This window comes from Ursus arctos, unplaced genomic scaffold (genome assembly GCF_023065955.2).
Source record: "Ursus arctos isolate Adak ecotype North America unplaced genomic scaffold, UrsArc2.0 scaffold_17, whole genome shotgun sequence".
Lineage (NCBI taxonomy): Eukaryota > Metazoa > Chordata > Mammalia > Carnivora > Ursidae > Ursus > Ursus arctos.
Window position 1 is genome coordinate 16,332,286 of NW_026622841.1, and position 17,850 is coordinate 16,350,135.

At 38.9% G+C, this 17,850-nt stretch overlaps 1 protein-coding gene across 2 annotated transcripts in view; it reads right to left on the minus strand.

Moving 5' to 3' along the window:
- MALT1 (MALT1 paracaspase) overlaps window positions 1–17,850 on the minus strand; it is a 60,655-nt gene that overhangs the window by 15,600 nt on the left and 27,205 nt on the right. The window contains exons 5-10 of one of the 2 annotated variants that reach the window (XM_026496391.4): window positions 17,525–17,703; window positions 16,882–16,978; window positions 16,327–16,359; window positions 13,640–13,666; window positions 11,161–11,193; window positions 5,573–5,776 (exon numbers count right to left, since the gene is read on the minus strand). In XM_026496391.4, coding sequence (XP_026352176.1) covers window positions 5,573–5,776; window positions 11,161–11,193; window positions 13,640–13,666; window positions 16,327–16,359; window positions 16,882–16,978; window positions 17,525–17,703 — 573 coding nt within the window. The remainder of the gene's footprint in view (window positions 1–5,572; window positions 5,777–11,160; window positions 11,194–13,639; window positions 13,667–16,326; window positions 16,360–16,881; window positions 16,979–17,524; window positions 17,704–17,850) is intronic. The other variant, XM_026496392.4, reaches the window with a different exon arrangement.

Sequence of the window (17,850 nt, forward strand, 5' to 3'; positions counted from 1 at the left end):
TGGGTCTGGGAATGCTCAAAGGTTTCCATACAAATGCGGGGTAAGTGCTTCTTCGACTTAGGCCACTTGGGCTTATGAAAGGTGTCACAGGAAAGCTCTACGTTCATGTAGTGGGAGACCTGCATCCAAGATGGGACGCTTTCCCCCATCAGTCTGTTCACGGCTTCTGAAAGTAAGCTCTGCTAATTTCTAACCTTCCTGACGCTGCCCTGATGACTCTTTCTCCTTCCCATCTACCCACATGGTGACAAGTCCTCAAGGTCTTCTCAGGCTCAGAACGCTTGGCAGGTTATCACCCAGTTTCTAGCTTTCTGACACACTTCAGGCTCGCCCTGCTTTGAAGCCCTCCAGCACTCCGGGACATGTATTCGCATACTGGCTTTTATGGACATCCTACAGATCTTTGTAGGTTTAATTTCTTGGATAAAAATCATAGATATTAATCTTACACATGGTCTTTCATGGTTTTGAAAGCACCTTCATATACATGAACGGATTTTAATCCATACAGCAACCTTTAAATGATTTCTATCCTTATTTTATTCTTGAAAAATTAAAAAGATAAATGATTTGCTTAAAATCATATAGGTGATACGTATTTGGACTCCAAAAAAGCATTTTTCCCCTCATTATATTAAGGGACTTAGAATTTTGAGGACATAAATCATGTTCTGTATTTTCTGTATCTCCTGCCACACCTAGCATACTCCTTTATGTGGGCTATCGATTCAATGAGAAACTCAGCACATGCTTTTTGAAGGCATTAAATTAACAGTTCAAACCAAACAAGACAGAGGGAGATGTGGAGAACTCTCCATAAAGGGTCTGATTTGCAGTAGAAATGGTACCATTTCTACAGCTGGTATTACTGAAGCCAGCCAGCCAGCGGCTTGGGGATTGCCCCCACTGTATCACGTAACCCATCTGTCTCTAGCAAGACTTGGGAGAAGCACCAGCTTCCAGGGAAGGTTTGGCCTCCATCAGGGAAACCTAAGTGTGGTCTGTTATTTCATGCCATACATCCTGCTCTGCAATCACTGAAACTAAGGCACTTAGAACAAAATACCTTTTGTCCGCCCCAAAATGATTGATGAGAAGTGCAAGCATTTTGTATCAAAGTCTACATCCAAATTACATCGTGGGAGATTAAATATTTTTATGTAAAATAAACTATACCAAAGCATGGCATTTTAAGAACTGCATCTCTAGTACTGCTTATTATTGACTCAAGGACAGAGGCACAAAATAGGTATCTTTATAAATGACAAAAAATTTAATGTGGTTAGAAATATAATCCTATCAAATAGACTCTTAGGGAATTTAATATCTTGGGAACATGATTTCTAAGAATATAGTTTATTACAGGTATATCTGTCTATAGAGAAAAGAATCACTTCAACGGAAGACTGTCCTCCACTGTGCACCTAGCACAGGGGTCTGACGAGGACCTCCGCCACTGCCACCACCACCCCCTCAACCTATATATCTCCTTCTCTGTGCCAGGCCCTGTTCGAATACAATGCTTTATATGGTTATCACCTCCTATAATCCTCATGACATGTTTCTCCTAACTAGGGAAGTAATATTGTCATCCCCCTTTTACAGATGGAAATACCGAGACACTAATGAACAGGTGACAGAGCCAGAATTTGGATGCTGGCTGGACTGTGTTCCCGCTGCATTCTCTCTTATAATCTACTGCTGCCTTTCTAGGTATCCCTACTCTAGAAAATACACAACATCCGTGCACTGGTTTTTCATGGCTTCACTACACTATCATTTTAAAAACTCCTTTTTGTTTTTTTTAATTCCAAATGAAATCTTAGGTTGAACCTTAATATACAACAACATATGAAAGCCAGGTTTCTCTAATTGAGGCCTGAAGTGGAATGCTACTACCTGGTTCAAACCCCCATCTAAAGATGAAGGAAAACCGCAATTCAGGAAATTACAACAATAGCCCCAATACTTTAAGTGGGCCAGGCACGGGGATAATTTTATCTTATTTATTCTGCAATCACCTCATTATGTTAGTCTATCCACTTCATAAATCCTTTTTGGCTTATGAAAATTAACTAACTTCGTTCTAGTTACATACTGGTCAGCAGAAAGGCCAGAGCCCTGGACATGAGCAAGCTTATTCTTAAGGCCCCCTGCTTCACCATTCAGCTCTCCTGAGCTGAACCACGCCTCTAGAGTAAATAAGGCTTTTGCTATATTCTGACCAGACTCCTTCAATATCCTTCTCCACAAAAGCACAGCGAAGCTGCCGCAAGCGATGAGTATAGAGGGGCACAGGGTGGGGGAGGTATCGAGCCAGTCACTCCCTATCATATCCATCTACATACGATAACTGGAAATATTTTTTTAAAGATTTTATTTATTTATTTGACAGAGAGAGACAGCCAGAGAGAGAGAGAACACAAGCAGGGGGAGTGGGAGAGGAAGAAGCAGGCCTCCAGCGGAGGAGCCTGATGTGGGGCTCGATCCCAGAACGCTGGGATCACGCCCTGAGCCAAAGGCAAACGCTTAACCGCTGTGCCACCCAGGCGCCCCCGATAACTGGAAATCTTATCTTCATTTGTCTGCAAGGACATGTAGTAGAAATCAGTTATTCCTGCTCTTGGAGTGTTCTTTATGTTTATATGTTTTAAAAGTCAATTACTTATTTTCTGTTCTGTTGCAATTTTTGCTTCTTTTACAAAACCACGGGCAACAGGATATAAAAGGGCATCAACTTGAGTGCATATGCTTTCCATATCTGAAGCTGGTCATGCCGGAATTCCTACGGCTCTGCCTCAGCCTCCCCTACCCTGCAGGATACTACCCGTGACCTGGGGCTTCCAACTAGAGGAAAAGGCACGGTGCAGGAGGAAGGCCCTCACCCTCAAGCCTCTACCACACTTACACCTCACGCAGATGTGCCTGAAGCTGCGGTATTTACAGTACTCCAAAATATAATGCAGTCACCCTGTTAAGACACGAATCAGTAGGATTCGAAAGCCGCCTAGCTTTCTACAGCTGCCATTGTGCTTTAATAAACCTTTGTATTCCCTATGCCAAGATGACGTTTTTATACTGGGGCAAAGTTTCAGCATCAGCTGAGCTGTTCTTGCCACAGCTTTTTTTTTTTTTAAAGATTTTATTTATTTATTTGACAGAAAGACAGCCAGCCAGAGAGGGAACACAAGCAGGGGGAGTGGGAGAGGAAGAAGCAGGCTCCCAGTGGAGGAGCCTGACGTGGGGCTCGATCCCAGAACACCGGGATCACGCCCCGAGCCAAAGGCAGACGCTCAACGACTGCGCCACCCAGGCGCCCCTTGCCACAACTTTTTAATATTTTTGATTTTCTACTTTGCAGAGGCAATTAAAAATTTTTTTATTTAAAAAACTAGATAAGGGACACCTAGATGGCTCAGTAAGTTAAGTATCTGCTTTCTGCTCAGGTCATGACCCCAGGGTTCTGGGATCCAGCTCTGCATTGGGCTCCTCGCTCAGCGGGGAGACTGCTTCTCCCTCTGTCTGCCGCTCCCCCAGCTTGTGCTCTCGCTCTCTCTCTCAAATAAATAAATAAAACCTTAAAAAAAATAAACAATAAATAAAAAGCTAGACAAAGGGCTTAAAGCTAAGGTGATAATGTCAGTAAGAAATGAGAATAATCAAAGTACACAATTCTTCATAGAATTCCCTCACTCTCTTTTTTTTTTTTTTTAAAGATTATATTTATTTATTTGACAGAGAGACAGCCAGAGAGAGGGAACACAAGCAGGGGGAGTGGGAGAGGAAGAAGCAGGCTCCCAGCAGAGCAGGGAGCCCGATGTGGGGCTCGATCCCATAACGCCAGGATCACGCCCTGAGCCGAAGGCAGATGCTTAACGACTGCACCACCCAGGCGCCCCAGAATTCCCTCACTCTTAAAATACTTCACCAACCCGGGGCGCCTGGGTGGCTCACTTGGTTAACCGTTCAACTCTTGGTTTCGGCTCAGGTCCTGATCTCAGGATCTTGAGATCAAGTCTTGCACCAGGTTCTGTGCTCAGAACAGAGTCTGCTTAAGACTCTCTCTTCCCTCTCCATTTGCCCCTTCCCCCTCCCCACTCTCTCTCAAATAAATAAATCTTTATAAAATACTTCACCAACCTAAACCCTAAGTTGGTCAATACTTTTCCCTTTTACCTCATTCCTTTCAGTGATGTTTTAGAAAGCCTTTTCCTGGTACCTCATAAAAAGAGATAAATTAAATGCAATAAAAAGAATCAAAACACCATCTTAATCTAGACTAAGAATATATAAAGCAATTGCCAAGAAGGCATATTTGTACTGTATATCCTACCATATTTTTGTAAGAAAAATGAATGCACTCACCCAGAGCCACCACTCTACATACTCATAAACAAGGTTATGTTATTACAACATCAACGTAATAGTTGAAATCCCATATTTGAGAGATTTACTCTGTTGATTTATTTGTATTACAACTGTTACCCTTATTATTTAAGAGGAAACCCATTTAAATAAGATTTTAAGACTTTCCCCATCCCATATAGAGTGACATGTTAAATCTTGAAAAAAAAAAAAAGCTTTTTCTTCCATTAAAAATCTTCTTTGAGACCCATTAGCAATTCCACCAAGCTCACCTCATCATATCAGTCTAATTATAAATAAAAGGCTAAGCTTAGAAATTATTGAAGTAAAACAATTTGAAAGCTACAGAAGCTAAACTGATACTTTATCACCTGCCTGCCTAGTAACAGGCCTAAAGATGCCACTCTGCTGGCAGTCAGATGTGACCGCACGGTCTCACGGTGCACACAGCCTGGGAGATCAGCTCAGACAATCCCGCTGGCTGGCCTTCCGTGTGTGCTTCCACCCATTACAAATAACTTACCAAAGAACTTACTTCCTACTGACAGCATATTCTGTCTCTTTAAAAAACCTTTACCATACATGTGGTGTTCTTAACATTTAAATGAGAGAATGAGTAAAACGATTACAAATTTACCGTTAGCATTTTTGTGGAGGTCCACCTCTATGTTGGTATAGAATTTTTGTTTACAAATATGTTGCTTCATTCACCAACACATCCTTGCTAAATTCTAGTTCCCATTAAAGGACTAGAAAATACCAGGCAATAGTTAGAAAAAGGAATGAAACATACAGAATGTACACTTGGTTCCCTTTGTACTACACACACACACACACACACACACACACACAGACACACAGACACAGAGCAGGACTGTACGTATATGAGTATACAATTTGCCATTTAGTCATTGAGCTTTACTGTACTTCAGCTCTTATCAATAAAATACAAAATCACCTAAGATAGGAAAGAATTCTAATAAGAACAATATTGTTTTGATAAAACAAAAGACGTGAAAGTAAAAACGTTGAGCTAATTAGTTATGCACATGGAACTACAGAACGAAGATCAAAGCTATCACTTTTACAAGAATAAAACTCTTCAATTGGACGTGTTTACCACACCTTTCTCTGATTTTTATCTCTTAACCTAACTTGTACAATGAAGAGTGGATAATTATAAAAACAAAGATCATAAATATCTTACCATATACTCCTTTGTCTAAAAGTAGTAAAAATTCATCCACAGCATTTCGCATTTCATATTCAGTAAGATCCAACAGTGAAACAACTTTGAAATCCAGTTGTCTTAACAAGTTGGTCAATTCATACACATCTACCAAAGGAGCTTTAAGCTTGGGGTGCTCCCAGTAATTCATATTTCCTATCAAAAGAGCAACCTTGTCCTTTGCTGTAAAAAAAAGAGAAGGAGGAATTTAGAGGAGGATATAAAGATTAAAATCAAACCTATGGAAATGGTATAATTATAATAAAACATAAGCTTTACAAATAAGATCTCATTATTATTTAATCTCATTTTAGGACTATCACTTTACATAGACCACCTCACACAGCATACTCTACTGAGGAACACAGGATGATAAATCAAACAACTGAAACTAAACTTATCGATGCTTTTGAGAACCAGGCAAAGGATATTTATGAGCTACATATGAAACATAATGGTAACTAATATTCAATTAATACTTTTATTGAGTTACAACAAAAGTAAAGAATATAATGTTCAACTAGACTTTTAGAGCAAATTTAAACAAGCAATGTTAGTAATTGGGTTCCCATCAAATTAGGTTCTGTTTTAGTGACAGTGGAAGAGGCTAAAAACAAAAGAATTACCAAAAAGAGGAACAGGACAAGTTCTCGTCAGAGCAAGTAAGGGGAAAACCAAAGAGAGAAAAGCAGGGACTTAACAAGAACTCTATCTGTATTTTTTCAGTTGATGTGCTGTCTCCTTTCGGCTTCTTTTAAAAAAATATCCCGTTTGGGCGACCTTAGGGATATGTGAAGACCTTTCGTATGACTATCTTAACAGTTTATTTTCTGACCTTGTGCAGAGATGTACTCTCATACAAAGAATTTTTCTGTTTTTAAGGGGCAAACAGACCCACACCTAGGCCTTCGAAAGTACCAGCTAGCTTTACCATGTGTAGAGCTTGTCCTGAAATGGCTGTGGAATCCTGGTCTCTAAAACTACATCTTTGCTAGTCTGGGGTGGGGTTAGTGGCAGGAGACTGGAGACCGTGCCCCGAGGCGAGGAACCTGCGAGGACCGGCAGTGGGGACGTGCAGCACAGGCTCTGGCCCAAACTGACACGGAGGCGCCAGGGAGCAGCGGAGAGGTGTAACCAGGGCACCTGGCGGAGCCCGGCCAACTGGCTGGGGAACCACACGGGGCAGGATTGGGGGCCACTGACTGACAAAGGCCAGGAGCAGGCAACCAACCTCCGTCACTAAATGCTGCTCAGTAGTTTTCTTATACATTATTATGAATACTACTCTTGTGAAATTGAAACAGGCATAAATAATCACATTGCTGACTTGATGTTTGCAGTATGGGATAGAATTTCAGATGTTTCAAATCATAGAATTGATGACAACTCTGGTGAAATTTCCTTCCACAGAACATTTAAGCCTAGTGTTAAGCCAGGTCTGGAGAAAAACTCATGCCAACTCTAGAATGGGGCTCTCAGACTGAAAGAAAACCCTGCTTTGTGAAAAGCCTCAATCCTTTCGTGTCCTGATATCTTTATTCTACATTTACGGTCTTAGAGGCTTCTCGCAAGTTGCCTATTCTTGCAAGTGTACATATTTTAGAAAAAAATGAAATGATACTTGAAAATTTCTAATTCACTAAAAGTCACTTCAAGGCCTACATCTTTTATTCAAAAGAAAAGGTCAATTATCAAGACTATTTAAAACACAAAGATTCAGACAAAAAGTTTCTATTAAACTGCCTTTAGTTCTAAAAATCGTTGAAAAAGTTGAGGACATTCAGGATAGATTTCAATAGGAGTCAGTATAAAACTTAACACTGCTTGTTTTTTTTTTTTTTTTTGTAATTTCTTCTTAAACTAGATCTGTACTCTTACACCAAAGTACCCACTGTATAGCAAGACTGTTAGCTAACTAATCCACAGAAAGAAAATTCTCAGTGCATTTTTTTGTGAGCCCATCAACCCCATCAGAATTTAGACCCATTGATACAGTGACAGACTCAGTGCAATCTACCTCTAAGGGGGGGGTAAGAGAATGTGTGTCTCTGGCTTACACTCTATAGCTCAAATCATGGGGTCCCCAAAGTTATTCAGGTAGTAAAGTGTTCGTAAATCACAAAGCGTTTTTTGATGGAATAGTATGATAATTTAATTCTAATATATGTCCTAGACTAAGTTTTATTGGCAAAAAACAATTATAAGGAATATAACAGACAAAAAAATATCACTGGAGTCTAGGGGAAAAAAGACCAATTGTCAAACTAAGCATGTTTTTGCTAATGTCAATTCTTTATTCATGTAAATCTATTTTGAAAGAACACTCAGTACAGTTTACAGAAGGCCAGGGTTCAACAATTCGGGAACTATGTGGCTCAAAATATATGTATCAATAGTTGACCACAGCTCTTTAAAAAAATTTTCCCCAATGACAGTTTTTAACAGCAATTCCTAAAATGTCTTCGAGCATTTTCTCGAGTGTAATGGTAATAAAGATGATGGGTAAGTAAATCTTACCTTGCCCAATCTACTGTGAAACAGTTCCTGAATGACAGGTGAACTGGGGTGCGTTTGGAATAGAGAAGCAGACCACAGTCAATGTAAGAGATGACAAAGACCCGTTCCAGGAATTGGTTGTAGGAAGGAAAAGGAAAAGTCAGACTTTAGAGATACAACAGAGAAAGCAGCAGTAAGATGTGAAGTTGGGGAGATAAAGGTAAGGAATCAAAGACAATTTCAAATTGCAACTTCATAAGCAATTCATGATGGCTCGCAAGTGATAAATAGATGGAAGAAATCTTCTGAAGAAAAACATTTACTGTAAGAGCCACCCACAACTTCTTGAACACAAACCATTTATTGGAAAAAGGAAACAAAAATGCCAGTTGATTAAGCAACAGAATAATAAAACCACTTCAGAAAGATATTTTAACTAAGCATCTTCCAATGCTTAATGCAATGTATTCTTCAAAAAGTGGTACAATGTTACAGTATTAATTCCATGTGCAATTATTTGAATAGTGTGTTACTCATCTTATCTCATCCAAAATAAATAATATGCATAAGCACCTGGAAAAGAGCCTGACACAGATTAAGTGCTATTGTATTTGTTAAGTAAAAAAACCTTTGCTATCAAAAATTGAGTATTAGTATCAAATCTGACTGAATATACAGTCCCTGTTGGTCTGCACAAAATCTTTTATTCTTTATTAAAGATTTTTATTTATTTATTTGAGAGAGTGAGAGAGCGCAGAGAACACAAGCAGGGAAGTGGGGGGGGGGGGCAGGAAGGGAGGGGCAGAGGGAGAAGCAGACTCCCCAAAGAGCAGGGAGCCCAATGCGGGACTCAATCCCAGGACCCTGAGATCATGACCTGAGCTGAAGGCAGACACTTAAACAACTGAGCCATCCAGGTGCCCCTGCACAAAATCTTTTAATCTCTATATCCTACAAAGTAAAGTCCAAGCCTTCCTCTCCAGAAGTGGTGGAAGGCGGTGACCTCCAAGGAGCCACAGCATCCTTGTCCTCAGGGTACAGACCTGCGCCCCAGCTCCCACCCCGAATCTGGGCTGCCCTGTGATTCTCTCTGAACAACATAATTTGGTATGACACCTGCCAGTTCTAGGTCTAAACCTTAGGAAGTCCGGACAACTTCCACTTTTGAGACCCAGCCACCATGTAAAGAAATTTAGCTACATGGCAAGACCACGTGGGGAAGGAGAGGGAGGGGGAGAGAGTGAAGCAGGCCCAAAGTTGTACAACAGGAAAACAGAGGAGCACAAGCCCCTTTTAAAGGGGCAGCCACTATGTAGCAGAGCTACCTCTCAAAAGCTACCACTTTACAAAAGAAGCTAGAAATCTAAATTTTGATATAATACCTGATTAGTGACAACTGATTCTGTTAAAAAATACTGTATGAACTGCTTCCCTCCCACCTCCCCCCAAGTTACCCAGTTTGTGCCCTTTTTTTCTGTGGCCTGTGGTAATCTCATGTATGCTACCGCTTGGTTTGAATTTCCATCTCTGTGCTGATGATGCTTGTAACTCTCCTCTAATCCTGGCCCCCCACTTAGAGCTCCAGATCCATATACACAATTGCTGCTGCATATCTTCACCTAGATGAGATCAAATACCTCATACAGCTTAGGTCCCAAACGGATGGTCATCTGTCCTCTGAATCTTGCCTCCCATTCTGCATTCTCTAACTCAGTGGGCTGTTATGGCTGCCCCCCTAGTGGGCCACGCAGGGATCTGAGCAGGCATGGTGATTCCGCTCTACTTTCTATGCCCTATAGCAAGGTAATGAGAATAGCTTACTGATTCCATTGCCTAAAGATCTTCGGAGTCTGCTCTCTGTCTTCTGCATTTGAATTGCTTGTATCCTAGTTTATATTCCTATGATTTCTTATTTAGACTACTGCAACAGTCTCTTAATTTTTCTCCTAACCAAAACATCTCCCTCCAGTTTACTTTCTCCATCCATGTCAGCCTGGCCTTTCAGAGAGACAAACCACAGCCCTCCATCAACCCAAGTTTTCTTCCAATGGATTGCATGAGAAAGCAGGCTCCTCAAGGGCTGGTGTCTTCCGGCTTCTCTCCCGCTTTCTCTTTGTGCTCTAGAGGACTGTGTGTTACTCACAGTTTCCAAAATACAGCACACCAGCTCATTCTCTACAACAGCATGCTTGCGATTTCATGCTTCCTCTGTCTGGAAGGCCCTTCTATTTATCTTTTTTTTTTTTTTAGATTTTTTAAAAAAAATTTTTAAGTAATCTCTATACCCAAGGTGGAGCTTGAACTCACAACCCTGAGATCGAGTCACATGCTCCACTGACCAAGCCAGCCAAGCCCTATGTCATTCATCTTTTAAAATATAAAACTGCTATTGCAACCTCTCTGCTGCTTCTCCAATCTCTAACCCCACTAAGAGATAGCATTAATCACTTCTATGTAACATGTGCAAGTTTCTTGTTTACCCAGTTGTTTGTCTGCATGCTGCCAAAACAAAGACATCACTCCACAGAAGCTGACTAGGTCCCGGAAGCTGAATTCATAATCTTAAGCTCCCTGTTCTATAATTTCTTTTACAAATATGCAAAATAAAACATTGGTCTCAGTGTCATTTAAACATTTATAATGTCAAATTAAATTGTCTTGAATCCCTTCATGACAACCATAAAAGCATTATAAAGTTGCATTTTGACCAAGCATTTTATTTATTTTAAAAAAATATTTATTCATTTGAGAGAGAGAAAGTTTGCGAGCAGGGTGGGGAGGGGCAGAAGGAGAGGGAGAGAGACTCAAGCATACTCTGTGAGATCACAACCTGAGCTGAAACCAAGAATTGGATGCCCAACTGACTGAGCCACCCAGGCACCCCTATTTTGACCAAGCATTTTATTTATTTATTTTTTTATTAAGTAGACTCCATGCCCGGCATGGAGCCCAGTGCGGGGCTTGAACTCACAACCCTGAGATTGAGATCTGAGCTAAAATCAAGAGTCAGACACTTAATCGACTAAGCCACTCACACATCCTTTAACCAAGCATTTTAAAGCTCTACTCACCCAAAGGCTGATCAGCTGTTTGCTCTTTATTGTCTACAAAAAGATAAAAATATAAAAAAGATAAGGTGTTACTGTCCATGATACAAATATCTGCAGGGTTAAAGATATATGGAAACAATGAACAATAACATTAGCAGCAACAAAAGACAGAATGTGATTTCTAATGGCTAACTAATTAAATTTCAATATTTTCAGATTTTTTTTTTAAAGATTTTATTTATCCATTTGTCAGAGAGCAAGCGCATAAGCTGGGGGAGTGGCAGGCAGAGGAAGAAGCAGGCTCCCCACTGAGCAAGGAGCCCAATGTGGGACTCGATCCCAGGATTCTGGGATCATGACCTGAGCTGAAGGTATACGCTTAACCAACTGAGCCACCCAAGCATCCCTTAATATTTTCAGAATCTTGATAAACATACCTGGATGGACAGAGTAGAATTAGGACAGGGGAATGTTTTCAGTAATTAACGACCACAGCTGGGGGTAGTAATCTTTAATATGCTAGGGAGAAATTAGTCTGAAAATGGTGGGTGGTAAGCAGTAGCAGGAATGGTTAACAGTTACTGAAGGCTTGCCTGGTACTGTTCTATGCACTTTAAATATAATGGATTTAAATAAGCCTCACCTTGTCTATGAGGTATATACTTCCTCTATTATATAGATAATGAATCTGAGGCACAGAGAGATTGAGTCACTTGCTCAAAGTAATTGAGCTAGTAAGTCTCACTCCATAGTCCATGCTGTTTGGCATCTATATACATAAAACGAAAAACCTCCCATCCTAAGGACCATGCAGGAAAAGATGCAGGGAAAGATGGGAGTTGAGTCAGTAATGTGTCTACTATTAAAGACAGGGTAACACTGTTTGCATTCTTAATAATATATATAACAATTGGAGTCTATTAAAAGTTCATTAAAAATTTTCTTTTTCAAAAACTTAAGTGTTGGGGGCATCTCTTGATTCTTGACAAATAAGGATATAATGGAAGAGGGGGCCAGGAAAATCTTAGAAGCTTAGTGGTGGTTTCTTGCAAGTTTTCCTGAAATAACTTTTCACAGTGTTCACTGAATAGCAAGAAATAAGAGACCAACTTAGGAAAAGAGGATTCTAACGAGACCGAGAGACACGACTAGCTCCGTCACTGCATGCATTTGGACGTCTGAAGCACACGTCCCCGTGAGGCTCCTCAGCAGGACAGCACATGGGTAACAGGGGCCTTCCGGTTTGTCTCATTTGCATCTATGTAATGGGCACAGCCCGATCATCGCTCACAATAATAGATGTTTATTAGTAAAATTTGGGCATGAAACTAAGCAGACTAGTTACAGTGCTAAAATAATGAGACATAACATGTTGAGAGTACGAGGGATCGCTGTAAACATTAAATGACGTAACTGCCTTTTTTTTTTTAATGTTTTTTAATTATATTATGTTAGTCACCATACAGTACATCCCCGGTTTCCGATGTAAAGTTCGATGATTCATTAGTTGCGTATAACACCCAGTGCACCATGCAATACGTGCCCTCCTTACTACCCATCACCGGTCTATCCCATTCCCCCACCCCCCTCCCCTCTGAGGCCCTCAGTTTGTTTCTCAGAGTCCATAGTCTCTCATGCTTCACTCCCCCCTCTGATCACCCCCCCTTTCTTTATCCCTTTCTTCCCCTACCGATCTTTCTAGTTCTTATGGATGTAACTGCCTTCTTAAATGACTTGTGTAAGGTTTAAGTTTCAGATATTTTCGCAGGCTCCATCACTACCTTTCAGGATCTTAGGCCCACCCTGATGACCCCTGTCTTTACACGGTCCTCAGTATTACTATGCCTTTCACCACAGCTGAGGCTTTCCCTTTAGCTTCACGTGTTCAGAAATCTGATTAAATTGGCCACCATGACAAATTCTTCCTGCCGTCAGTCTCTCTCTCTTTTTAAAGATTTTATTTATTTATTTGAGAGAGAGAGGGAGATACTGATAGCATGAGTGGGGTGGTCAGGGAGAGAGAGAAGCAGGCTCCCCACTGAGCAAGAAGCCAGAAAGTGGGGTTCGATCCCAGGACCCCAGGATCATGCCCTGAGACGAAAGCAGATGCTTAACCGACTGAGCCACCCAGGTGCCCCCACTGTCTGTCTCTTAATGGTCCATGACCACCTATTTCTCTGTATAGCACCAACGATCCTCACTCACACACCTTTTACTTCAGATACAGACACTCCGTTAACTGCCTTTTTATGACACAGATGACACAATGATAAAAATATACACTGATATTTCTGTAGTTGCAGTATACTTACTTTTCTGTAGTCTTATAATCTAGAATATTTTTAATATTTTCACTTGCATGAAATTATCCTTCATGTAAGTACTAATTTCAACCCTAAATTGTACTACTTTAACAAAGAAAAAAATTACTAGTACTACTATAGCAAAAGAATATCTAGTTATTATATTCAAGCTAATGTTTTATGTTTATATTACTCACCAGGATGTCCAAGATTATTTAATTCATCTAAAATGAAATAAGAGAAAACAGATTAGTTTTAAATAATCGAACTGTCAATTTAGCACAAATAGTAAGACTAATCAGAGAAGTAGGTTTCAAGCTATTAAATCATGTTATAATATTTCATTAGTTTAGAACTTTTCAAATGCCTTCATGGAGAAGCCATGCAACTACTAAGCATGAAAGAACCCTACTGCTGATATTGTGTAGGACTTTTGAGCTATTGCTACTTTCATTAAGTGACAAAAAGCTGAATGGACTCATTTATCATTTGTGCAAAGTTTTAGATATTCTGACCTTTTGGGACAAACAGTTAAGGGATAGGTCTGTGGCCTCAATGATAAACTTTGTGAAACTAAGAAACAATCTCAAATGATTTCTTCTTCTTTAATAACTTTTAATTTTAGAATAGTTTGAAATATACAGAACTAATGTGAAGACAGTAAAGAAGAATTCCTGTATACACCCACACCTAGCCTCCCTACTTTCACATCTTACGTTTAATAAGGCATAAGGTGTATTTGTCATAACTAATGAACCATTAATATCCTTTTTTCCCCAGCATGCAGGACACCATGTTATATTTTCTTATGTCTCCTCGGGCTCTTTATTGTGACCGTTTCTGAGGCTTTCCCTGTTTCTGATGGCCTTCACAGTTGTGAAGTTTACCGGTGAGGGACTTTGTGGAATGTCTCTCACTTTGGATCAGTTGATGTTCTTCTCATGCTTAGACGGGTATAATGTGTTTCTGGAGGTACAGTAGTTTCAGAATTATTAACCTGTACTCTCTGGCTGAAGGACAGATAAAATCATCTGAGCAAATACCGATGACATTATAGCAATCTATTTTTCCTTTACGAATCTTATGAAGATGCAAATTAACATTAACAATAAATTACAAATGTTATGCTCTTAATAAGATGTCACAGAGGAACTTATTCTTATCTGTGACATAAGTCAACGGAAGAGCATCATCAACTAGAGTCCAGGGCTCCGTACAATTTCTTCTGCTTCTTGTCTTACAGACTTCATTTCTAGTTACTTAGGTCAGCACCTTGTTTTTCCTTCCCCTCTTCACTAAGGTTGCTGCATACATTTGTAACGCATTTAGATTCTTTGGTCACATTCTGCATTCTATCCTGGGATTCCCCCTCCTCTGACCTCCTACTAAATGATTTTAAAAACTTGCAGACATGTATTCACCATTACAATGATCATACAGAATAGTTTCACTGCCCTAAAAAAATCCCCTGAGCTGCCCTTATTCAATCCCCAACCTTTTGTCCAAATATCTTTAATAAAATACATAAAGTGAAATAAGTAACATCATGTTCTGCAGGTTAAAAAAAAAAAGATATGATGTGGGACACTGTTAATGGAATGTGTCAATCCACAAATTACAAAACATCTCAACTTTTACAGTTTTTTAGAAAGAAAAGTTGGATCTAATTCTCCCATTTGAAATTTCTGAAGTAGTTTCACAGTTGGATCTTTAGCTCTAAGTGTGCTGAAAGGTTTATGTGAAAATTGGAATTTGACAGTGTGTTTGCTACTGTGAAAACTATAGAGATAATCATACAGGTAAAGAAACAGCACAGCAAGGCAGGAATTTCCATGCATCACACAAACAGCAGTGCTGGTTTATATTTGTTCTTAGAGATATTCAACTTTGGAAAGTTGAAAAATCATGCAATTAAGCAAAAAAGAAGTAAGAGAAGGAAGAGGAGTTTGTAAGGATTTCTTCACATAGCTTTAAGACCTCTATACGCAACAGGATTGGAATCCCCCTTACGCTAGAATTCGGGTTCAAAAGTATGCATTAGGACAAAAACAGTAAGTACAGCATTTCAACGTGACACCATAGAGATAAGAAAGACATGAAAACCCAGGAAACAAAAAACTTTTTTTTTTTTTTTTTACCCAAATAGAGCCCAAGATTGTATAATAGTTTAAAGAAGCAGAAATTGAAAAAATACTTTGCTATCTACAAACCGAATTCTATAAGACAATGTGATGTACTAAGGGAAGGTAACTTAAGTATTAAAATTTACTCATTGGAACTTATGTACAATGCTTTGCATAATTAAAACAAATTTAAAAGCTTATGTTGAAAGAGATTTTCCAGTTCTCTTTATATATTATGGTAAAGATGACATGGTTGATTAATCTACAGACTTGTAGCTTCAAAAAATGGATCTTACCAATTTTATACTGAAATAAATATTAGATACTTGATAAAACATGTATTCAAGAAGAAATCGCCTCTTCTGAAACTCACAGAAGCCACATTTGCATTTGAACAGCATATAATCATGGCTAAAATCATTCAAACAATTATCCATAATAGTATAGCCATCTACCTTTTTAACAAATTTTATAAAGATAAAAATTAACATTAAGAATTAATTGTAAATGTTTCCTATTCATAAGATGTTCAGAAATGCTATTCTTATATGCAATAGAAAATCAATGGAAAATTAGTTACTTTAATAGTTTGTTAGTTTAACAGTGTCCCTGGCAATTTACAAATCCTGAGACTCAGTGAAATTTCTTTCTTATAGCTAGTATTTTTTCCATCACTGCATTCAGCAGGCTCGAGCACACCACCAATCCCCAGAGGAACCAGCATGCAGGATATGTGGTTTCAAACCAAAGGATTACACTACCTTCAGTGCACTCCACTGCCTCATCTGTTCTTCCTTGTTCCAGAGAAAACAAATGTGAATATACTGTAATTCATGATCTTAGGAAGGGCAGCCATCAGGTAAGCAGAGAAATAAATATCACAGAAATATGTTGGCAAACCAACATATGCATCAACTCTCCTACTGTTGACAACCTAACTATAAATGCATTAAGCTTAAACAGAGCAAACTCCCAGATTACGAACTTTATAATGGGGACTGTTGGTTAATGATCATTCTTTCCTTTCTATGTCTGCAATGCTTGGTTTTTAAAAGTGTTTTATTAAAAATCTTTTCCCACTTAAATCAAGGTTTTTATAACTAAAGTTTTAAAGAATACTTCTTTTTTTTGCCACAAATGTTTATGATAGTGAATTTAGTATGTATTCTCTTGAATTTCTATATAAACAATATAACTCTGGATACTTAACACGACATTAAATCAAATGGGGTAAAAAGCAAAATTTCCATTGCTTTTGTGTTTTATTTTCTATAACCTCTACTCCACTTGTCAGACCACTGAGTAAGATTGCTTACCTATGATGATTTCTACCTTCTTGCTATCTTGACTCTCTCGATCATTATATACATGACACCAGTACGTTCCCTGATGTTCCAGATCCACATAAGGTACCTATTATCAATATGAGAACACACACACACACATTTCCTTTCAGTTTAATTTTAATTGGCTTGGAGAGAAACTTATTTTGAATTAGGAAAAAAACTTGTAACACTTCAGAGGACTTGACATTCTTAGATGATTTCCATTTATTAGGTTAAATACTAGCAGGCAAATGATACAATGATTCCAATAACGGTGAGTTAGGTGTAGTACTATTTGACATTTTAAGATTTCATTTTTAAGTACTCTCTACACTCAACTTGGGGTTTGAACTCATAACCCCATGATGAAGAGCTGCACACTCCATTGACTGAGCCAGCCAGGTGCCCTATCTGACATTTTAGTATAAGCCCTTAGATGTGGGCTAGGGTTATGTTCCAGCACTTTTGTAAATATAAGAATGAGTTAATACTGAATAACAAGGGAACTGAAATGAAAATAAGGAAGACATTAAAACACCCCAATGAATATGAATTTTAAAGTTTGTCTTAATTTTCAATCATACTACTTATTTTATAATCAACATGAAAAATACCCAAATAACCAACTTCTTACCATGTATAGCTTTTTTGTTTCATGTATTAATGGTGATTCATTTTTGAACCACTGGTAGTGAGGAATAGGGCTTCCAACAGCAACACACTGTAAGACCAATGTGCTGCCAGGCATCAGCTTTTGGGACCTTGGTTCAACGCAGATTTGCAACTTGGGTTCAGAGATGCCATCCACACTTCCTTAAATTAAAAGAAAAACATCACTGAACATAAATAAAATCTCTAAGTTAGTAAGAAAAATTTTTCCCCGTTTAACTAAAAAAACAACAAAAAAGGTGTTTTCAAGTTAATTTTTTAAATAATCCTTAACAGTACCTCCTAAAACTA